A 24,831-nucleotide genomic window follows, 5' to 3' on the forward strand; every position below is an offset into this window, starting at 1 on the left:
AATAGTCTTCAAATAATGAGAGGTCTCCATTTTACTTACTGAATATACGTAACTCCGAACAATAAATAACATTTAATTAATTTGGAACGAAAAATGCATTTCGAAAACTCGATGAAAAAGTGAATCATTGATACATATCATACCTAATTATTATAACTTTTATTAAATTCGTGCTAGCGGATACGAAAGTGAAACCATCAAGTTTTCGGCATTATTAGGGCAGAGCATCGTTGCATAAGTAAAAAAAAACTCACCGTATCTTTTCGCGCGGTAAAGAATAGCGGTCACTATAGAGTCTTTATGCAGCCTTCTCTCGCGCGCTGTCAAAACGGACTGACGCCGGCGCAGCCTCCGCTATTATTTAATGTAAAGTCGCTTCCGAAACAACTTCAAAATACTTAGTGGCTGGCGCGCTTTTTACGGGTATATCACGCGTGTGTGGCGGGCAAAACGGTCTAGTTTGTATTAAATATGGACTCTAATGCACATATATACATGGACACATATATTTGTCTAGCTAGCTTATATACTGGGTCAACCAAATCTTGTCAGTAAATAGGAACAAAAGAAACTATACTCATCCTTTTCTTTTGGGTGCTAGTACTAGTGTAAGACAAAGATAGTATGATTCTCTCTATGTTTGAAATCAAACAGACCTTTGACACACTATAGCTTACCTAGGTTACCTATGTCTCTGTCGACCGGTTTGTTTAATCGTCTTGGATTTTACCAACATTAATTTATTAATTTAATGCCACTTGTCTCGTATAAATATCTATTTCTAATCACATCTTGTCATTTCCGATTGAGTTATTATAATTTCGCATAGGTAGATAAGTAAAAAGTACATAGTTTCCAAAATATTCTAATTTATTTTTGACAACGGAGAAAACGGGCATTCTTGTTTTAATTTGTACTTTTTTTCACGTTGATTGATCTGTATAAAATCATTATTGATTTATTTATGAAAATTAGTAGGCACCTATTGATGATTTTACGAAAAATAATAATATTTGGTAGTAAGAAGTTAAGAAAATTCTAACAAAATGCATTCAATTGCAAAATATTTTTACACAATTTTCAATCGTGGCTGAATGCCGAAGGTCTGTGCCTTCGATACGTAACCTGTCAATAAATGATATGGCGGACGAATGTTTGAAATGTCACCGTATTTAATAATTATTTCACTTAATATTTAGTTTTCCCTTCGCAAGTGTGATGATAAACATTTTGTAACTCCGGGGGTAAGAATATTGTAAACTCGAGGCCTTATAGTTCACTCCAGCTGCAGCTGTCTGCCTGTGGCTGTCGTGAATTATAGACCTCGTTTACAAAATCTCCCTTACCATGCCCTTACCCTCGTTGCACAATGTACCTATTATTACATATATTATTGATGTTTTCATAAACAAATGCCACTTGGCTAGGCTCAGGGGCTACTAAGTTGGATACCTACGTATGAAGTAGGTACCTACTTTAAGTTTAAGTAAAAACATCTTTTTGTTAAAACGTATTTATTTATTTGGCTTGATTGTTTAGTTCAACGTTGACAGATCCCAAGAAGCAAGTTGTAATTTTCAAATGTGTAGAGATATGTCGCCGAGCTTCTGATTCGACCACAGACATTCGCACCCTGCTGGGATGATAAGAGTTCTCGTCTCCCAACAGTCACTGAAACAATATTTTTTTTATAGGTGAACCAGGATCTATTGAGGGTGCGCCATGTTGCGGAATTTCACTGGAACTAATTTTTTCATACTACACTGAATTGTCACCCTATACATGAGAATAACAGCGGCCTCTTGACAATTATCATATATTACTGGTCACTTGGTCAGGCTTGGTTTCTTGGTTAAGAGGGGGTTAGCGCAAAATTATAATTTTTATACAGAATTTTTACACGTTTTATCAAGGGCAAATGTCACGAAAAAATTCACACGGAAACTAGACTGTATTTGCAAGGGCAGACTCCAAGCACAACCTTAAAAGGTTTAATTTGGCTTCATACATAAGGGTCAATTTCTGAACACGATTTTTTTTCTGTCCGTGATGAAAATCGCGGGTTAGCATCAGACAATACTTACCAATTTTTTTTTACATAAAGAAGTCACACTTTCACACCGAGTTCCATATGAATTCACTGATTAGTTGGTTTTTAGAGTACACATAAAAATACCTAAAGGCTCAAATTACTACTCCCGTGCCCTGTCCGGAATCTACTTTTGAGCATAATGAAAAATCCTACGAAAAATTCTACATTAGTATCACTAATTTAGTGTCAAATACTTAAACTAGATGATATTTACTATCACTGAGCACATATACTATTAACTTCATTGTGGTAAATAACTCGTGATCGATGTTTAAATTTTGTCCGAGCGCGCGAGTAAAATTTCGTCGGCAAAACTCAAAGGGCTCTGACAGCCGACGTTTGTATTTGAACCGCCTCGTATCCCGCCTCACCTGTACTGGCAGTATTCGGCTGTCTCTTAAAGCAAGCGGATGTAAGTCAAGCCGCGGCGTGTTCGAGCAAATCGCGTAAGTATTTCGGAATCCGGGTGGGCGACAATTTTTTTCTAATTTCGATGCCCCTTATAAATTTTATTTTCCACATAGCTTTTCAATAGCAATTGTCATATTTAGGAGCCCATTATGTATCTTTATGTAAGCGATAACATAACAGTTTGGTCAAACACGATTTAAATTTTTGGAGAATTTTTTTATTACGAATTCTAATTTCCGTGCCCTAATTCCCATAACAAATTTACCTAAAACAGCTGATTAAGTGGCACGGGAATTAGAAAGTATTACATATATTGTCAACAAATCTTTTATTGGGGGCACTGTAAGTTAATTGGCAATGTTTACGTCATATTATTATTACTTATATATATTGGCATTGAATATATATTATATGTAATAATAATACGACGTATATCTTTCTATTTTACATTTAAGGAAATCATAAAGAATGCACAAAAATCTGTGAATAGTTTTTTAGTATAAGTACTATAGTACTTACATACAGGATCGACCCGAATAACCCGGGCAATTTTAATACGTAAGGTAAGGTGGGGTAAGACGACACCGGGGTAAGACTATCACTTGTATGGAATCCTTGTACTGTTAGTCTTGCCCCACCTTACCTTATTCATTGATCATATTATAACATTAAAATATTATATAAACATAAAACTATTTCTGGAATTATTACATATTATAATACCTGTACCTAAGGTTACATGAAACAAAATGAATCACATTTGCAATGTTTTGTTTTTGTAAATTTGACAGCTGACAGCGTATGCCGTATAAAGTTTAAATATCTGGGAGACCGAGCTTTGCTTGGAAAACATATAGGTACCTACCTACCTAAAAACTCAAAAATGCGCGTTTTTCCAGAGATAACACCTACCTAGATAGATTTTTCACCCCAGAAAACCCTCATATATGACAAAATTTCATCGAAATCGTTAGAGCCGTTTCCGAGATCCCCGAAATATATACAAGAATTGCTCGTTTAATAGATTAGTTGTTATAAATTAGCTTTTCTAATACAAGAAAAATTAAATATATCCTATTCTTACTATATTATAAATGCGAAAGTATCTCTGTCTGTCTGTCTGTTATCTCGTCACGCTTAAACCGCTGAACCAATATCATGTTGATGATATTTGGCATGGAGATAGTTTGAGGCCCGGGGAAGGACAAAGGATCTGGGGACACGGCAGTGCCGCCGCCAAGTCGAGCAAAACAAAGTGGCACGGTCAAAATAACATTTAATTTGAACATGTAATCTAAGAATTAATGCACTTTAAAATCCCTTAGTTTTGTCACTGACACAATCACTCAGGTTTAAGCTTTTTAAGCCAATAAAAATCTAATAATACTGCAATATTAGTCACGTTCTAAAGATCTAATAACTGCATAAATAAGTTTGTAATCCTATAGAAATATATGCGATAACAAATTTACCTTTTAGTTCTTACAATTAGTAGGGAAAGTAAAGGTACACTACGATGTACGATGTGAGTATGAATAAAGATGTATATAGTTATGATATGTGTATACATAGTATCAGTATGGTATGGGTATGATTACCTGAAAAGAAGGACAGCCTACAAAAAGAGATGGGATCCTATCAAAAACATTACATGTAAAAAGATGCAAGTCTCGCAACGCAGTTCTTCTACTACAAAAAAAGTTTTGAGATGTAATGTGAAACCAAGTCGGTTATTTTTTTAATGCCAGGGGAGTATTAAAACCGTAATACTATTAGATACCTTATTAGGGTTCCGTAGCCAAATGGCAAAAAACGGAACCCTTATGGATTCGTCATGTCTGTCTGTCTGTGATAGTCTTACCCCGGTGATAGTCTTACCCCACCTTACCTCATATGTGGTTAAACAATTGTTTGTGTTATGAATTTATGAAGGCAGCATATTCGATTTCTTCAGATTAACTTACACAATAACTTCTTCTCTCTGTGCCCCTATTTATTTCTTAGTATCATTTCCTATACGGCCATAAAGCAGATCATACACCTTGTACCTATCTACATGCAGATACATAATGACACTTTTTAATGAATAGTTTTGTATGTAAGGCGGACATGTTTACGCAACTACTCAAAGTATTGTTTTGAAATATATATATTTTACTAAGAAAGAGAGATTAGTTGCCATTAAAATCAAGGAAACTATTAGTCAAATACGTAGTTATTAGTGTATCATACTTTCGTAGATTTGTCGTCCGAAACTAAAATTAAAGTAGATAAATATGTTCGATGCCGCTTCAGTATGGTTGAAGTATATTATTGTAGATTAAAATATACATAAATAATAGTTTTAACTACCAAAATAAGCTAAGAAAACAATTCCTGTGCCATGTTCTAATTTCCGTGCTAGTAAAATCTAATTCCCATGGACACACTAATTCCCGTGCCCTGACCAAAACTTTAAATTGAAATAACTTTTATAGTTTTATGAATATTTTTACCCCATAAGAAAATTAATGTTTATTATATTTTTTATCAAATTATCAGCATATTTTTTTTTGTGTAATGTTGGTATTTCAAAATTCCATGGGAATTAGACAAAAATGCTCGTTTGGTGAAATTGACCCATAAAATCAGGAAAACATGTCAAAGTTTCATTTATTTTCAGTCACAATCGTTACCCTGCATACCAATAGCATAGCATTTTTATATTGTACTATAAAACAAACAGTGACATAACCGAGGGCTCAGACGAGCATATTTTTTTTAAATATGTCTAGTCGTAGAGATAGTATTTTATCTGCTCATTTAATTTATGATTGCTTGTTAGAATTTGTAACCTAGCCCTAGACGCTTCCTAGACGTTGATTCCTACCTACTTATTGCCCTAAACGGTCTACCAATATTTTTCGGTAGGTACCCAATTTGAATAGATCTTACTACTGTGGTTGTGGTTACTGAACATATTCGTAATCAGATCAGAATACATGAAAATAGTCACCTTGTATATCGTCTCCTGGTCAAATGAATAGTTTTGTTCCATTGCACACATGACAAGCCGAGACTAGAACATATCTGGAACAATTAGTAGAATATTACATAGGTACCTATTAAAATTGTAATTGTAAATTGTAAAATATGCTAGCACCAATACAAACTCGTTTAAGTAAATCAAACATCACCGAAATGAACTAAAATACTTACATAGGTAATTCTATAGTAAGAGCAAAGTACGACTTTTTTATTAGGCATATTTTCTGTTATTACTTATTAGTGGATACAGTAGATATAAAGGAACATGTTAAGTACTTCATTGGAGACGCTACCGCCGTCCCCCGATGCAACACACCGAACCTCCTCGTAGTAGGCGGGCCGGTATTCGTACTCAGTGGTACTGAGTTTCCGGATTTTTCTTTCCAAATGGCACAGAGGTGAATGTTTCTATAACACAAAAAATACAAACATATGAAACTGCTTACGCAACTACGGAGCTATTTTTATGCCATATATACAGAGTGATTCATGAGACGTGAGCAGGACTAAGTCTACACAATCAGTAAATGTAAAAGAATCGTTCACCACAATATTTAAGTAAAACAATCACGCTTTTTTCTGTTGTTATACTTTTTGGTAAGGACAAATTTAATTATCTACAATCATGGATACCCTACAACATTCCATTAACAAAGATAAAACCTTTTTAACCGTTATGACAGCACTTTGAATATGAAGAAAATAAAATGTCACACTTGAGTGAGATACGATTTTTCAAAAGTAACCAGACACCGATGACATTCAATTTGGCACTTGTTATGGATAAAACAAAGAGGGTGACCATAAATGTCGTAAATAAATTAAAACTTTTTTTTTTTAACAGTATAAAATAAATTAAAGTTAATCTTTATAACTTACTGTATGCGTAGGCTTAATCCTGCTCACGTCTCCTGAATCACCCTGTATATATTTTGACACTTCTCCTATTAATAATGTTATTTTTGTAACCAGTAGGTACTTATGTATGTTACATTTGTATGAAACCTAACTCATATTGAATACCTACACACTACATTTTTAAGGGGCTAGCGTAGCGTCTCACTGATGCTACGGGAGACCAGAGGGCTGGTTACTTCCTTGCCCAACGAATCGGCATCGCTATTCAGCGCGGCAACGCCACCAGCCTTCTGGGCACCCTTCCATCCGGCGCCGAGCTAGCTCCCATTTTTTATTTGTAAATATGTGTATATAGGTAGATAGTTTTAGTTAATTTTAATTTTGTATGTAGTTTTTTAATACCTATTAAACAATATAATCGATGTCGAAAAAGAATAGGGAATCAAGACAAAAATGACATGGGAAGTAAGTACAACCACCTAGTATGTATTCTGAAATATTGCTATACGTTAGTACTAATAGCTTCTGTATGTAAATAAACAATGCAGTATACTTGGATAAATATCTACCGTAAAATGGGGTGAGTAGGGTTCGCGGGGAGAGTTGGGTTATGAATGGGGGGTGAAGGGATGAAAGGGGGGTGAGATGGATTTTTAAGGCTACTGCTACAAAAATATTGTATTCCAATGTAAAATGGAGCTATAGTAATACTCATAATAAAAAAAATGGATCCAACAATCTTCTTAAATCACCTTTGTATGAAAACCCAACTCACCCCAAATACGAGGAACTACGGGGTGAGGTGGGATTTCCTGTTTATCGTCAAAGTTATAAAATGGAACTACCCAAAATAAAATAAAAACTAAAATACAAACGTCCGAAACACTTATTATATACACCATTCAGTTTGCATATGTAAAAATAAAATGTTATCGAGGTTTAAATGTCAGTTTTGCACCTACTCACCCCATTTTACGGTACATACTAAAAATTGTACAATTTTAAGTACATACTTGAAAGAGTTGACGCGAGTTTCTCTCGCGGCCATCCTGTATGAACTCGGTATACTCCGGCAGGACCTGTAAACCAACTCTGTTAACTCATTATGTAACTGAAATTATCCTAGCTTTATAATTCGGAAAATTGTGTTCGTTATATAGATAGAGTCTATGAGGGATTGTAATATAATTATAATTACTAATTAGTTTATGTTTTAGTTGTAGCTTTATGTAGTTTTTAATTTTAGTTTATAATTTTTCTTTCATATTACCTACATGTATTTATCACATTATATTGAAATAATTTGTTTAACCTGTCAAGTCCCACGATATGACGTCACCATAAGCGTTCTGGCTCATATATGAGCCGTGGGAGCTGACATATTAAGAAGAAAATAAATTGTAAAGATAATTATTACTAAGTTAAAGCAAGTCGGTCCTTGGTCGTCAGACACCAAAAAACTAGTAAAATAAATTTCTACCAAACTGGATGTCTGGCGCATTTTTTACGCAAAAACTCAGCATCACTGTGCAGAGGGGGAACACGGCCAGTGTGCTGGGAATAGGGTTACCCAGACGTCAGGAATTTTGGCCGTTAGTGAATGCGGCCGGAATACGAAAATGTCAGAAATTTTAGTGAATTAACAATATGTAGGTACCTAAATAGGTACTTTATCCAAAACACTACCTGGGAACAATGCCTCAGGCTAATTTAGGTTTAGACTTATGATCATTTGTTATTTGATCTCTGTTTAAATAAATTTGTTCAACACTAAGAAAAAAAGTTAAAGCAAGTGTTTTATTAACCTCCCCACATTCCGTGTCCTGTATGTACCGCTGTTCTGCCTTATGCCGATTATACTCCAGTTGACCCAGCACAGAGTTGAGCACCTTCTCGGCGTTGGGTATGGCCAGGATATGTTCGGCCAGGCCCCGTGCTTCCTCGGGACCCGTCAGCGACGATGCCCAACATAACGTCCAGACTGCCTGTAGCAAATAATAGCATTCTACATTTCAGATATCGGTCGCAAGTCGCAACTTCTAAAGCAATTAATTTTGATCGTTTAGTTATTCGATATGGCAAAGTTTCGATATTTTATTACGCAATTTAATAAACTGCAGACGAATTTAATATTATCATAACTATGGCGAAATATAACTTGCACCACTTGCACCGATCTCTCGAACTTGTATGGCCACCTAAAATGTTTAGAGTTCCGTACCTCAAAAGGAAAAAACGGAACCCTTATAGGATCACTCGTGCGTCTGTCTGTCTGTCCGTCTGTTACAGCCTATTTTCTCAGAAACTACTAGACCATTAAGTTGAAATTTGGTACACATATGTAAATTAGTGACCCAAAGATGGACATGTAACGTAAACAAATGAATTTGAAACATGGGGGCCCCTTTATCTCCGAAACTACTGCGTCTAACATTTTGAAAAAAAATACACGAAATAGTACCTTACCTATAGATAACCTATTAGAAAATTGCAGTCAAGCGTGAGTTGGAATTAATGTACGAAACCCTTGGAACGCGAGTCCGACTCGCACTTGGCAGGTTTTTAGGGTTCCGTAGCCAAATGGCAAAAAACGGAACCCTTATGGATTCGTCATGTCTGTCTGTCTGTCTGTCCGTCCGTATGTCACAGCCACTTTTTTCCGAAACTATAAGAACTAATACTGTTGGAACTTGGTAAGTAGATGTATTCTGTGAACTGCATTAAGATTTTCACACAAAAATAGAAAAAAAAAACAATAAATTTTGGGGGTTAGAATACTTAGAACAGAAACTCAAAAATTTTTTTTTCATCAAACCCATACGTGTGGGGTATCTATGGGTATGGATAGGTCTTCAAAAATGATTTTTTTCTAAACTGAATAGTTTGCGCGAGAGACACTTCCAAAGTGATTAAATGTGTGTCCCCCCCTGTAACTTCTAAAATAAGAGAATGATAAAACTAAAAAAAATATATGATGTACATTACCATGCAAACTTCCACCGAAAATTGCTTTGAACGACGAGATCTAGTAAGTAGTTTTTTTAATACGTCATAAATCCCCTAAATACGGAACCCTTCATGGGCGAGTCCGACTCGCACTTAGCCGCTTTTTTTTAAATCTATTCAACTGTTAAGTAGGTAATCAGATTCATTGTTGAAACAAAACTGCATTTGAGATGTAATTCAGCAGACAACCGAAGCAATCAGTCTGTATCGGGTCTTAATTTAAAATGGGTATTGTTACGTGGTGATTTAGGATACATCAAAATTGAGTCACAGGGACCTCAGAAAATGAGCACACAGTCAGGGTCCGCCCACGTTAGGTCGCCCGCCGAGTTTAAGGTGCGTACATTACAGAACAGAACATTGCCACAACTTTGTGTGGTCGCAGTCTTCACAAATATTTGTTTTATTTTATTTTTGTATACTGATCCAAAAGCATAAATACCTATAGGTACATATTATGTGCCTTGACTCAAACAGAAGGAAAAAATGATCCCCACGAAACTGTCCATTAAATACCTACCTATTTCTTTTTTCTATGTGTTTTGTAATTGATTAAGATTATAAATAAATTAGAATAAACTGCATCATCGTAATAATCATTAAATTACAATCCAAATAATCCACATGTCCGAGCAATATAAATCCTGTACGGATATGATGGTCGTTCTTGTCTACGTGACAGCGTGATAAAACGGTGTCCGTCACTTTCTTTCCCACGGTGTTAAACAGTGACAGTTATTTTATCACGTGGATAAAGATGGATAAAGCTATCCATAATAGGCTGGCTGATATGAGAGTTCAGTACGGATATGATGGTCGTTCTTGTCTACGTGACAGCGTGATAAAACGGTGTCCGTCACTTTCTTTCCCACGGTGTTAAACAGTGACAGTTATTTTATCACGTGGATAAAGATGGATAAAGCTATCCATAATAGGCTGGCTGGACGATATCATTCGCTGCATTATGACGCTCAATTGACGCTAACGAATCGTGATTGCCAATCCTTGTGGATCCCTACTAGTCGGTTTGCATAGGTGAACGTGGAATAATACGTGTCTAGTCTCTGGGAAAACGATATTATAAATAATGAATCGGATATACCTAGTGTGCAAGGAAGCGTGAACAAAAGGAACGACGAAGATGCTTTCGGATCTTAGGTAAATATTTTTATTTTATTTTACTCATGCTATGCTCATGTTTACACGGCAGATTGCAAAGATGTAGAGAGGACTTTTGCGGTGATTAAGTCAATAGATTTTGTCGCTTTCCTGAAATTCATTATTTGAATATGCTTGGGAGTGAGTGAAGCGTATAACCGAGCTACAAACATAATATATAGTTAATATATTAATATTTGTCAGTATTGGAAAATATTATATTAAGGGATAAGGGCTATATGGCCAAAATTATTAATGAGAGTAAAAACTCCGTTGCTTGAATGGGTTTCCTCATGGTTTCCTCACTCGAGTTTACAATGTCATGCTCGCTTAAAAGTCTTTGCTTACGGTGGCGTTGTTGATCGGGTCGCCACTTTCCCGAATGAAGGTTGAGAGAAGCGATGGCTGAGATACGCGTCATACTCGTGAACGGGTGCTGTTTGTGGAGACTGGTCTATTTAAGCTAACACGAGCTATTATATTTAGTTACTCTATTTTTGAGGATAATGACATGGACACAGACACACCTCATTCGGTTCTCGTATGCTATTATATTTTTATTGTCATTTTCTTACTTAATGAATGTTTTAATTAGGTACACAGGATTTTGACTCTTGGAGACCCTATACATCTCTAAGGATAATTTGATTAACTACTATATATTGTAATCTTTTAGTTATGATGACACTTAGAGACATTTACATCTCTAAATAATTTTAGATTATAGTTTTGTATCTTTGTGTTATTTTTTTCAATACTATTGTTATAGCGTTTTTTTTTGTAATTCGACATTTAGAGACTTTATACATCTCTATGTAATACTTTAGTTTGATTTTATATTTGCGGCTTAGAAAGTTGTATTTTATAATTGTAGATGTATTTTTTTTGCTGTATGTAAATTCCATGTTGACGTGTAAAAGTGCCCTTGTGGCCTATTTGCTGAATAAATGTTGATGTTTGATGTTTGAAATTTGAATACGCTGTTATTTTGCTTTTCGCTGTTGTTATATATAAAAATATATGTTGTTGATAAAGTTTGAAGATAAGTAAATGTTAATTACGATAAAAGTTATACAGGGTATCGAGTTCAATAGTAATCAAAGGTAAGCCACTGATTCGACCCCCATTTATAGTTAAAAGGCTTTAGAGAAATCATGGAAATTTGGCAGCATGCAGCACATATTGATATCCCGCAGAATAGTTTTCAGTAAAATCTGGTTATTATATTAACAAACATAAGTACCTACTTTCTTGATGTGTGTGCGATTTGGGGACCTAATTAAGTACCTATTCTACTCCTATGTCTATGACTCCAGCTATGCCTACGCATTATGAGAATTACGAGTCCCTACATATTTGAACAAGTGTGATGAAAATAAATTAATATAAATAAAGGAGTAATTAATGAGCGACTTACAATACTTTACTTCAGTGGCAACAATTTAATTAAAAAAAATGTAAGAAACATACAATATATAATCGTAACCAAAGATTGCCTAATCTAGGTGTTGTAACATAGCTATAATACACATACATATAGGTACCTACTGCCGGTTAGCAATTTAGATTCTTATGCAAGACCTAAGACCTACTCATCAGCTTTTGTTTTTAAACTAATGCATTAAACATTCGGCTAAATCAGGTTTCTTTTCGACACTACATTACAATCTCTTTCGTTCAGAGTGGTCATAATTTTGATGCCTAGGTATGATACAAGGTCTTTAGAACAAATATTTGAAATAGTACGATGTCCGCAGACTTCATTTAATATACCTAACTTAAAATTGCCTACTTTAAAACATATATTATCTTTATAGAGTGCTGGTATGGTCAAAGAAATTTCTACCAAACTAGTCTGGGTGTCTGGCGACCTACGAGCGCGCATTTTTTTGCACAAAAACTCAGCCTCACTGTGAAAAGGGAGAACGCGGCCAGTGTCCTGGGAACAACGCCTCAGGCTAATTTAGGGCTAGATTTATGATTTATTTATTTATTTATGTTTTTTTTTTTGCTGTGCATGCGCTTGGTTTAATCAGTTCATAATATTGGCATCATAATTATTTACAAATTACTTAAAATATATAAAGGTAATGAAAGGAAATTTATTATTCATAACATACAGCTATTTAAGAAAAGGTTAATGGTATATAAAACATCATACAAAAATAACTTAAATATATATAAATATTAAAATATTTTAATCTAAAAGACCTCCGCGAGTTGTACTGGGTGCAAAGGGGAATAAATTTTAGTATTTATTTATTTTCTTATTTAATCTCTGTTTTATTAATAAATAAATTATAAATAGTAAAAGGGTGAGGATATTTAATAACATTAGGGTACCTACTCCATGCGTTAAACTTTAGTGAGTTATCTATGTTTTTTTTACCTACTCTAATTAAAAGAGTGTATTGTTAAAAACTCAAAAACTGTTAAAAAAATATTTATTTATTTTAAAACTTATGAGAAAGTGTTTTTATTTTTTGGACCGACAGTTAAAAATTAGACAGGGACATATATTTAGACATATATGTACTAGGTATTCTTTTTAAACACATTAACTTGTATCAATTAAATTTGTATTAGTTTATTTATTGGAAGTAAAGATGTTCGTTACTTTTTTAAGTTTCTTTATTTATATTTAAAGATCATGAGTCTCTCTCTCATCAATCAACCATGGGTACATATATATGAAATATGTAGGTAAATATTACGTTCCCAATAAAAAAATATCATCCTGTTTTGCTTAGGGCAATAAATATTGAGCTGTGAATCAAATCGGACGTAATTGTCGTCGCCTTGGCGCATCCTGTTGTAAGTACTAAGGTCCTGCGTGTGCTAAATATAGATCACATTGACGCATCGCATGCAAAACGTAGGGACCTTTGCATAACAAGATGGTCAAGATGTAGGAATTAAAAATCAGCGTTGACAGCAACTTGAGTGTTATGAGTCTTACAAGATTTAGTTTCTCCCTACTTAATTAAACTTGGTTTTTCTGGCCATTTCTGTCAGCACTTCCACTTCCACGAATGTTACTCTTCATAAAACGTACGTATGTAACACGTATGTATGTACGTACCTACGTATTAATGAACACTTCCGACTTTGCGATGTCTACAATAAAGAATGCGAACGAGTTAAGCATAGGGATTCCGGTTCGTTACAGCCAAATATCATAATGGCTTTTTACATATTTTACTAAATCTCAAATTGACTTAGTTCCAAAATGCCTAAATTCCCAAATTGACTTATTTTCAATACCTACAATAAAATGTCATAATAACATTTACACATTACATCCGATATCCAAATGGTATAGTTGGTAAAATGAACAATAACTTCAAATACCGAATATTAAGACTGAAAGTGAAAATGCATTAGTTTCATAATTACCAAAATTCAAAAAAGCGTTTTGTTGACAGGCCCAAAGATCAAAATGACACTGTCTCATAATACCTAATTAAAAATTTTACCACGCAGTATTTTTAGTGTTACGTTACGTATTTATAAATGTACAGAATAAAAATAGTAACAATAACAAGACGAAAATTGGGATGCCGTTGATAATTAATTTAATTACTTCAACATAATTTTAAATATTTTCCATAGATACTGAGTTTTAGATATTTTGACAATGTGACGTTTTTGTATCTAGTTAATTTGAGTTATAGACATTTTGGGACATGGTATAATTGAAAATTCATCAAAACATAATCAAGTTTTAGACATTTTGGGAAATAGTTGAATTGAAAATTTATCAAAACGCGATAGAGTCTAAATGAATTATAGTCATATTAAGAACACGGTAATTTTAGAAGTAGGCGTAAGTTATTTCGAGCTTTAGACGTTATAAAAATAATCTGTTTTGACATTCTGATATTTTAGGAACACGTTATTATGATATTTGGCTGTAACGAACCGGAATCAGCATAGGTATCTACTATAAAATATGTATGATCCGAGTAGGTATTAACTCGTCTACATCGTCTTCAAATGGTTAAAAAAATATTGCCTCTACCATAGTGCCGTCTAAGTACCAATATACTAGTAGTACTGTAGTAGCCTCTACAGAATGACTCTACAAGCTCTACAGTCACCACGTCTCTCAACAAGTAGTTTAAAATTACTCAATCTTTGATTTAGGTAATGATATATATCTAGGTATCATTAGCTACGTTCTGATCCAGGAGTCCTAAATGTTATCTCAAGATTGGACTAATAATAATATCTATTGGGAAAATAAGTTTTTAGACGTCTTTGGGTACGCCAGTCTGTATGTTACACTTTTTTTAAATACATATAAAATACTTAAATTAGATTTGCTGAGAGTTATTACGTACCGTAAAATGGGGTGAGGCGCAAAACTGACATTCAAACCTCGATAACATTTTATTTTTACATATGCAAACTGAATGGTGTATATAATAAGTGTTCCGGACGTTTGTATTTTAGTTTTTATCTTATTTTGGGTAGTTCCATTTCATAACTTTGACGATAAAGAGGAAAACCCGCCTCACCCCGTAGTGCCTCGTATTTGGGGTGAGAGGGCTTTTCATACAAAGGTGATTTTGGAAGAATGTTGGATCGATTTTTTTTTTATTATGCGTTGCTCCATTTTAAATTGAAATACATTATTTTTGTAGCAGTAGCCTTAAAATCCCTTCTCACCCCCCTCTCAAACCTTCTCTCCCCATTCATAACCCACCTCTCCCCGCGAAACCTACTCACCCCATTTTACGGTACGTTCAAAGATTTCATTTAAATAATTTAAACATTTAAAGTGTGGTAATAATAAATAAATTGATGAATGTGTGAAGACTGTCCACTATCCTCTGAATATTGCCATTATAAAGGTAGGAAGTATATCTGTTTTTTTTTTCAGCAGGGCACGAGGGGTGGAGGTGCGCCGGCGTCACCGCGGCTACTTCAAAATGGAGCCCGTCTTGGAGAACGAGCAACTTTTTAAAAACACTCACTTTGGAGACAGGTACATTAACTGCTGCATAGTTAGTTCTTTATATATCTTTCTTACGACTTACGATACCACTGTGACTACAATATCTATTAGTGTTCTTCAGAGCTAACTCTGCACAGACATTGAAGTGACAAAGTGTGGCATAGTCATTATATTATTAAACCTCATCAAAATTATCTACCGCGAAATAGTGGATTCTCGAGTTCTCGCCCGATGAGAGGATGATATACCTACCTGAATTTCCTTTTAATTTCTCATCTTCTGAAGAGGCGCATTGTTTATCTATGAAGCGTATGAAGAGAGAGTTTTCTCATCAATCAACACAAACACATACATAGAGCCGTGAAGGATATGTATACATATATTTATCTGCCTATCGGGGATAATGAGCTCTTGATTGTGTCAAGTCTCATATGACTATTATTACTTTATTTTGATTTTTCTGTAAGTTGTAGGTAACTAGTCGAACAAGCTTAACTACCATACCGTACATATAGTACCATAGTTCCCGGTGCAAATGTGTAGGTACGAGTATGTGTGTAGGTAGGTTAGAGTCTGTGCGGAAAGAGAAGAGTCGTGGAATGTATGGGGCCCAATACAATCTACGACTCTTCTCTTTCCGCACAGACTCTAGTAACATTTTATAGGAAAAGACATGTTTAATAAAGTCCTATCCTTAAAGCTACATAACATCAAAACTAACTAAAACCCCCTTACCCTTAGGTATATTATAAAGGTTAATTTATGTAGGTTTCGTTTTATTGAATTTGAATTAGTTGTAAGTGGTTATAAAATATGAGAATGGATGATTACAAATAAACAAAAAGAGTTTTCTAAATAAGAAAAGCATTTCAACTTACTTTCAACATCAAAACGTAAACTGCTGTAGACATCGCGAAGCTAAATTTAGAGATAATGAAACTTTCACTGTGAACTAACCTAAATAGGTTGCCGTTATGAATGGTCGGGACCCGCCGGGACGCCTTTTTATATAACCAAGCATTATCGAAGATCAGTAACCACAGTCCGAGTGTTTTCATTAATATTGGAATTAATCCATACGTTGGACATAGTAGGGATAACTGTAGTATTCATACAGCAAAGCACCATAGGGGCTATTCATAAATTACGTCATTTCAAATTAGGAGGGGGGACTGGACATCGGGGTCAAAAATCGTCAAAAATAGATGACGTAATTTATGGACAGCCCCAAACACAAACTCTATTGTTAGAAGACAGGGAACCTCCCTGAATGAACATTCCCGGCTTATATCTAAGTTGACTAGATCATTAAGGCCTACGAAGTTATATTTGTAATGAAAATACCACCGCCCCAAGTTTTGTTCTCAAGAGACCAAAGTATTTAACTAATTGTAAATTAAAATTTTCAGTTGTTTTTCGCTTTACCGTACAACTTTTACAGTATTTTACTTGTCAGCATAGCTAGTATACCTACAGCCGCGTACCGTTTCCCGCCAAATAATAAACAAGACAACTTGCCTACTACGCCGAAGCAAATAGTAGATAGCAAGCATTTTTAGGATTAGGTACTTTATAAAAAAAGAATTGTATATATCCACTCTATGTTAACGTCGAGCAACAAGTTTAATTTCGCTTATTAGTCAACAGATTTAACAACAACGGGATTAACCCAGCGTTATCATGATAATTGTCCCCGACAATCCGGCTATCAAATGCTAACAGAACTCTTTAGATACTATAAATAAAACTGATTGTGGTGTCAATTAACTAAATGAAATCAAAGCCAGTTTAATGCTGCGTTCGTTAAAATGAACAAAAAAAAAACAAAAGCAAAATCAGTTAATAACGCAGGTACATTTTAATCAAACTGGATTCTAGGCCGTGCCCGCGGCTTTGCCAGGTTATAATTTTGGTATTTCCTCTCCCAAAGAACGGAGTTTCAGAAATAAAAAAGGTATCCGTAAAATGGGGTGAGTAGAGTCAAAACTGAAATTCAAACCTCGATAACATTTTATTTTTACATATGAAAACTGAATGGTGTATACATATAATAAGTGTTCCGGACGTTTGTAATTTAGTTTTTATTTTATTTTGGGTAGTTCCATTTCATAACTTTGACGATAAAGAGGAAAACCCACCTCACCCCGTAGTGCCTCGTATTTGGGGAAGATTGTTGGATCGATTTTTTTTATTATGCGTATTACCTACTAATTACTATAGCTCCATTTTAAATTGAAATACATTACTTTTGTAGCAGTAGCCTTAAAATCCCTTCTCACTCCCCTCTCAAACCTTCTCTCCCCATTCATAACCCACCTCTCCCCGCAAAACCTACTCACCCCGTTTTACGGTAGCCTATATTATTCAACATTAAAAGATGCCACATTTCAATTTCATATTATTCTACTTCAGTGGTTTAATAGTGAAATAGTATATTAGGTACGATACAAGTGCGAAAAGTAGGAAATTCGAAACGAGTGGCGCTAAATTGAAACACGACCGAAGGGAGTTAAATCGACACGAGTTGCAAATTACCTTTTCGCACGTGTATTGTATAACGTTTTACAGTACATATGGCTCTTTACATTTTCGACATACTTAGTTACGTATTGTGCCAGGACCAGGTAAAGTAGCACCATAATATGTACTTACAAAGTTAATAACAGATTTTATTAACTATCGCAGTTATAGTTGGTCAAGCAAATCTTGTCAGTAGAAAAAGGCGGCAAATTTGAAAAATGTAGGCGCGAAAGGATACCGTCCCATAGAAAATTTGAATTTCGCGCCTTTTTCTACTGACAAGGTTTGCTTGACCATCTATATAAGTAGCTATAGAGTCTGTGCGGAAAGAGAAGAGTCGTGAAATGTATGGGGCCCAATACATCCCACGACTCTTTCCGCACAGACTCTACCTACGGTCTGTATTATTTCCCAATCTATAAAGTAGCTGGTCGTCTATCTTCGGGATTTGAGCTTCGTACATGCCAATTTCTACCAAAATCAGTTCAGTTATTTAGGCGAACAACCTGTCAGGTTGAACCTGATGGTCTAGTATATATTTTGTCCAAGAATTCAACCGCCTCTATTTCATAAACACTTCAAATACTTAGGTAGGTAGGTAAAGTCCGTCAACCAAATCTTGTCAGTAGTAAAAGGCGGCAAATTTGAAAAATCGCGGGTTAGCAACACTGTGTTCGAATAATTCCAAAATGCGTGTCATCTGTGTTTTATCTGTGGAATGTGGATCGTGAACGACAGCCGTCACCTTATTTGTTTTCATTTGGTTTTCATTCTGAATCGTTTCTGTTTCAAGAGATATTTCTGCTGTCACCATTAAATACCAATACATTAAATAAGAATAAGCAAAGCTAAGGGGCCTACAATGTACAATCATGCTCGTTGATGGTAAACATTACTAAAAATTGAGGTTATGACAAGTACATACTGGAAGAACTCTTTCGAACTTTTAAGATTATGTTCAGTTTTTTTGTTTTAGGGTTAAAAGGCATAAATAAAATTAAAACGTATGCCTAAATCTATCCAACAAGACCATAAATTGTGTCCTGGAAACCGTCCATAGGCCCACATGTCTAATATTTTCAGCAATCAGTTGTGACTATTTACAAAGATGCAATAATACTACAGAGTATTATGCTTGGTTGAAGTGACCCGGTAACATTGGTAACTTCATTATATTTTTTCAATTAATGACCTGAATTATAGTGTAAGCTAAAGTGACCCTTATCTTATTTACCTTTAAATTAAATAAACACCCAAATATCAGTTGTTTTATTTTTAATATGTAATCCTATTGTACAATATATACCAATCAAAAAAATTACACAGGTATGTCATATTCATCCAGAAGAGTACACTAATTTACATTAACAAGTGGCATATTATATTGTAAATAACAAATATATGCACTATCTAATTATCTGCATTTTGATATGATTTTATTTTAGTAAACATAGAAGACATAGATAGGGAACAAAGAGAATATAAGCACTACGATAGGCAGTTGTTTTTGATATCTTCAAATTTGTTCATCATTTTGATTAACATTATTTTAACATCGCTTTTAAATTGTCCGTCCATGTTTCAAATTTTTTCAATAAACCGCGAGTGACAATTTGAATTAACGTACGCAGGGCGCGCTCAGCGGAAAAAAAAATCTTTTGGTTCGATGTAGATTGCTGCTATTCTTAGCGCAATACTGCTCTTTGAGTGTTGCCCTACTTTAGTTTGCTTTACATTGCTACTGACAAGATTTGGTTGACGGACTATAGTTACCTTAGTGTACCTAAAGTCCGTCAACCAAATCTTGTCAGTAGTAAAAGGCGGCAAATTTGAAAAATCGCGGGTTAGCAACACTGTGTTCAAATAATTCCAAAACGCGTGTCATCTGTGTTTTATCTGTGGAATGTTGATCATTTGGTTTTCATTCTGAATCGTTTCTGTTTCAAGAGATATTTCTGCTGTCACCATTAAATACCAATACATTAAATAAGAATAAGCAAAGCTAAGGGGCCTACAATGTACAATCATGCTCGTTGATGGTAAACATTACTAAAAATTGAGGTTATGACAAGTAATTGGAAGAACTCTTTCGAACTTTTATGATTATGTTCAGTTTTTTTGTTTTAGTGTTAAAAGGCATAAATAAAATTAAAACGTATGCCTAAATCTATCCAACAAGACCATAAATTGTGTCCTGGAAACCGTCCATATGTCCGGCCCACATGTCTAATATTTTCAGCAATCAGTTGTGACTATTTACAAAGGTAAACCTTTTAAACAGTATTAAGAGCCTTGATTATATCGCCGTTCTTTCGCAATATCTACCTAATCCATACATGTTTGTTGCAGGATTAAATCTTGCCCAATATAAGGCGTTCGTAGTAGGTAGTATCTTTTCAGACAATACTTACCTATGGCGGTTTATGTACGTGTACAACGCAATCAAGTCGAAAAGTGACCCTTATCTTATTTACCTTTAAATTAAATAAACACCCAAATATCAGTTGTTTTATTTTTAATATGTATATTGTACAATATATACCAATCAAAAAAATTACACAGGTATGTCATATTCATCCAGAACAGTACACTAATTTACATTAACAAGCATAGAGTAACTTATATTGTTAACAAGTGGCATATTATATTGTAAATAACAAATATATGCACTATCTAATTATCTGCATTTTGATATGATTTTATTTTAGTAAACTTAGAAGACATAGATAGGGAACAAAGAGAATATAAGCACTACGATAGGGAGTTGTTTTTGATATCTTCAAATTTGTTCATCATTTTGATTAACATTTTTTTAACATCGCTTTTAAATTGTCCGTCCATGTTTCAATTTTTTTTAATAAACCGCGAGTGACAATTTGAATTGACGTACGCAGGGCGCGCTCAGCGGAAAAAAAAAACTGTTGATTCGATGTACATTGCTGCTTTTCTTAGCGCAATACTGCTCTTTGAGTGTTGCCCTACTTTAGTTTGCTTTACATTGCTACTGGCAAGATTTGGTTGACGGACTATAGTTAGGTAAATAACTACCTAATTATAATCTTTTATTTCAGGAGCGTCTGCGGAGAAGTAGTGACATCAGGGGTATATGGAGTATTCAGACAGGTAATTTGAGACCCGAAGGTTAGCATAGATGGCGCCATCATAGCTTGCCCCTTTATTTGGCTTAAAGTGCTGGCATCCAGGGCATTAAAAAAAAAACAAAAATTTGACACAATTCTAGGTATTGACAGAACAAGCTATGATGGCGCCATCTACTAAATACTTCGACCGGCCAACCCCATTCAGGTACTCATACATTTCAGCAAACGTATCTATCTACGAGACAAGGTGGATTATCGCCTATAATAAACAATCGAAAGAAATAATATTTTGAATGATAAATATTTAATAACGTTCGATTGAATTTGATTTGTAACGTTTTACATCAGTTAGTATTTTCTTCTCGTTGGTGTGGGGAAAAATGTAGTGTTTCACTCAGGAGAAAAGTTTGTTTAACCCGTAAGATTCAACTTTTCGAACCATTCGCTACGCTCGTGGTTCAATTTTGGAGTCTTTCGCTTACTCGGACTTCAATATTGGGATAAGGGGTTAAACAAAAACTTTGCTCCCTAAAACAAATATTATTATAGCTGGTCAAGTAGATCTTGTCAGTAAAAAAAGTCGCGATATTTAAATTTTCTATGGGATGATATCCCTTCGCGCCTACATTTTTCAAATTTTCCGCCTTTTTCTACTGACAAGATCTGCTTGACCAGCTATAACTACCTACCTACTTATTCTTTTTACTTAGACTTTTCTAGTGCCCTAGCTTGGGTTGGTCTCGAAGAAGCTTTTGATTTGAAACGATTTTATGAATTCACAATTTTGTCACTGACTGTACATTTTATCCAAGTATATATTTTTAGTAGAAAATCATATTTTAAGTTTTGTCCCTATTCACCCCGGTTGACGGCACCGAAAATAAAAGCATTCACGGTGCGCCGCACCCATAAGTGAGAGCGACAAAGAGATCTCTTTCTCGCTCTCACCGTGACTTTGGTGCGGTGCGGGAGTGTGTTACGGCTGTCTGGACTAGTCTTTAATATAGCTGGTCAAGCTAATCTTGTCAGTAAAAAAGGCGCGAAATTCAAATTTTCTATGGGACGATATCCCTTCGCGCCTACATTTTTCAAATTTGCCGCCTTTTTCTACTGACAAGATCTGCTTGACCAAGATCTGTTTTTATAAAATTCGTACAGATGCCTACAAAATGTAATCATAAATGATTTTCTGAATTATATTGAATATTTTTAAAAAATCATTACTAAATTTCAGAAATCATTTGGATCGTGCGATCAGCACAATTCGTCGCTGTCACGCACACTGTCATCGTATGCGCGAGTTGCACGGCGCCTTTCTTCAACGAAATTTTGCACATTATTCAATCGCAAAATGGCGGCTAGTGCAAATAGCTCAAGTTTGTGGCCGAATAGTCAGGCTGACTATGAATTGCGAGACGTTATTGGTAAGCATTAATCAAAGAACCTGAATAATAATGTTAATTTAAGATCTTTTAATTATCGTATTGTTTCATAAATGCACAATTTTCTCTGTTGTCGGCAAGTGATCTCTCGAGCTGTCAAATGAGTCGAGTCCCATATGATTCAGAAACTTTTTTTGCTATTGTTATAATAGATTTCAATGACTACATTATGTTCTACTTATAATCTAACTATGAAACCGATATAAGAAAACGAAGTTGAGCTAGAATGTTACTTTTTCCAATAATCATATTCTTAACCTAGTTCTTGTCAAATTGCAGTTGTTAGATGACAGATGTTTTATTAAACAGCTACCTATGAATTTTTTTTTTTCTCTAGCCTATTTTAGTGTCCCACTGCTGGGCAAAGGCCTCCCCTCGTTTTCTCCACTCAACCCTGTCATCGGCATTTTCCCACCATTTGGGGTAGAATGCGTCCAAGTCGTCCCGCCATCTCCTTTTCGGTCTGCCTGAACTCCGGCCGCCTATTAAATTAGTAAACTGATAATTAATTCTTAAATATGTTGTTAATTCCAAAGGTGTCGGTGCTACCGCCGTTGTGTATGGGGCCTTTTGCATACCGCGTCAGGAGAAATGTGCCATCAAGAGAATCAATTTGGAGAAATGGAATACGTCAATGGATGAACTGCTTAAAGAAATACAGGTCCTTAATTTCTCACATTCTTGACTATATTTTTTTAAATGCATAGAAGGTAGGATCCTATAGAAGTGGTATACGCGTGCCTCCGTGAGGGACAAAACAGGCAATGCAACACTATGATTGGTCGAATTTATTTGTTGCCCACCATAATACATGTTGGGGAATAAAAAAAAATCTGACACTGACAAGGACAAACAATAATAGCGCTTTTGCTGCTACTCCTACTGAAAGATACATACTATCCCGTTCGGTCATTTCCCCCCACCCCTCATGCCTGGTCCAGTTAAAATACTAGGTTCATGTTAAAATGTATTAATGCCTTTTAATATTAATGGCCTTGGTATGGTTTTAGGCAATGTCAAGCTGCAACCATGAAAATGTAGTAACATACTATACTAGTTTTGTTGTGAACGACGAATTATGGCTTGTGCTGAGACTCCTTGAAGGTAAGACCATTTTCAACATTACTTAGGTGTAAATATTTAGGCAATCATATTGCAATCTGAGGGCCTACTGCGAACTACGTTTTTTTTTTTTTTTTTTTTTTAATTTATTTGTAAACATAGGTAACAGTGTTGGATAGGTACAAAAAGTATTTGAGAACGCTATGTTTCACCGGCCGGCATACAAATTTGAAATTAGGTATACACATACCAATTAAATTACATTATTACAAGCAAATATACTTAACTAAAGAAATTAATCAATTATACAATAACTTAATCATAATTGCGCGTATTACAAATTCATAATTATTTATTAAAATCTATTCATATTTTTATGTCAAAAAAGTCATGCATATATACAATACTTCCATTCACCAATTACTTACAAGCTAATTTAAAGTGTCACCAAGAAACTCTGGCAACGAATAATAGCACTTAGAAATTAATAAATTATTCAGGTCATTTTTAAACAAGTGCAATGGTTTCATTCTTAGAGCTATAGGAATTTTGTTAAAGATCTTGCTTGCCAGACAAAACACACTTTTTCGCATTAATGCAGTACGTGAAAATACTGTACAAAGGTTGTCGGCACGGTAGGTATCTCTGTTAAATATCTGTGACACTTGTTTAAATAAATGCAGATTTGTTTTTACAAAAACAGCAGTTTCAAATATGAAGAGGCACGGTAGAGTCAACAGATTAAGTTTTTTAAAATATGGAACACAGCTATCTAATGAACGTTTGAAGTGTTGCCTCCCTGTCACACTTATTTACGATTTACAAGTCCGACAGAGAGGCAACACGTCAAATGTGGTTCGCGGTAGGCCCTCTGATCGAAATCTTATACATATTAACCTAGTCCCGAACTAAAATAAGGTTATAAGATAATAAAATACTTAGATACAAACAAAACACCAATAGCTCAGGAGAAAATATTTTTATTAATCACACAAATACCCACCCATAATGTAATTCCATTCCTATCCGGTGGCGAATGCACTAGTCCCAAAACGCACTATTAGTCAATACACTCTAATTTCGAAAGCCCCTCTTCTCATAAGAAACTAGGCCCAAAATACCATATTTCCAAAAAGGCTCATTCTCGATTTACACGAGAACCATTGAGAACTAGTCCCAAAATACACCTTTCCC

The 24,831-nt window shown here is 34.8% G+C and overlaps 2 protein-coding genes across 2 annotated transcripts in view; one reads left to right on the forward strand and one right to left on the reverse strand.

The window, feature by feature from the left end:
• Positions 1-1,513: 1,513 nt before the first annotated feature.
• On the reverse strand, positions 1,514-16,491 carry LOC134661472 (uncharacterized). The gene is made up of 6 exons (XM_063517582.1): positions 16,391-16,491; positions 8,194-8,373; positions 7,402-7,467; positions 5,807-5,938; positions 5,499-5,572; positions 1,514-1,671 (listed from the first exon to the last, which is right to left on the reverse strand). Exons 1-6 carry the CDS (start codon positions 16,421-16,423, stop codon positions 1,578-1,580), a joined length of 579 nt encoding a protein of 192 aa, XP_063373652.1. The 5' UTR covers positions 16,424-16,491; the 3' UTR covers positions 1,514-1,577.
• The window catches only part of LOC134661476 (serine/threonine-protein kinase OSR1-like), a 36,387-nt gene continuing 22,053 nt past the window's right edge, over positions 10,498-24,831 (forward strand). The window contains exons 1-6 of the mRNA XM_063517588.1: positions 10,498-10,552; positions 15,438-15,542; positions 21,104-21,155; positions 22,368-22,557; positions 23,112-23,236; positions 23,586-23,679. Coding sequence (XP_063373658.1) covers positions 10,536-10,552; positions 15,438-15,542; positions 21,104-21,155; positions 22,368-22,557; positions 23,112-23,236; positions 23,586-23,679 — 583 coding nt within the window. The 5' untranslated portion in view covers positions 10,498-10,535. The remainder of the gene's footprint in view (positions 10,553-15,437; positions 15,543-21,103; positions 21,156-22,367; positions 22,558-23,111; positions 23,237-23,585; positions 23,680-24,831) is intronic.

Source organism: Cydia amplana, chromosome Z (assembly GCF_948474715.1).
Source record: "Cydia amplana chromosome Z, ilCydAmpl1.1, whole genome shotgun sequence".
Classification (NCBI taxonomy): domain Eukaryota; kingdom Metazoa; phylum Arthropoda; class Insecta; order Lepidoptera; family Tortricidae; genus Cydia; species Cydia amplana.

Coding starts and splice junctions, on each gene's coding strand:
- LOC134661472 (XM_063517582.1), bottom strand. CDS start 16,423: ATGTCTACAGCAGTTTACGTTTTGATGTTGAAA. Junction 8,374..16,390: donor TTTACGTTTTGATGTTGAAA/GTAAGTTGAAAT, acceptor TATTTGCTACAG/GCAGTCTGGACGTTATGTTG. Junction 7,468..8,193: donor AGGACACGGAATGTGGGGAG/GTTAATAAAACA, acceptor GTTGGTTTACAG/GTCCTGCCGGAGTATACCGA.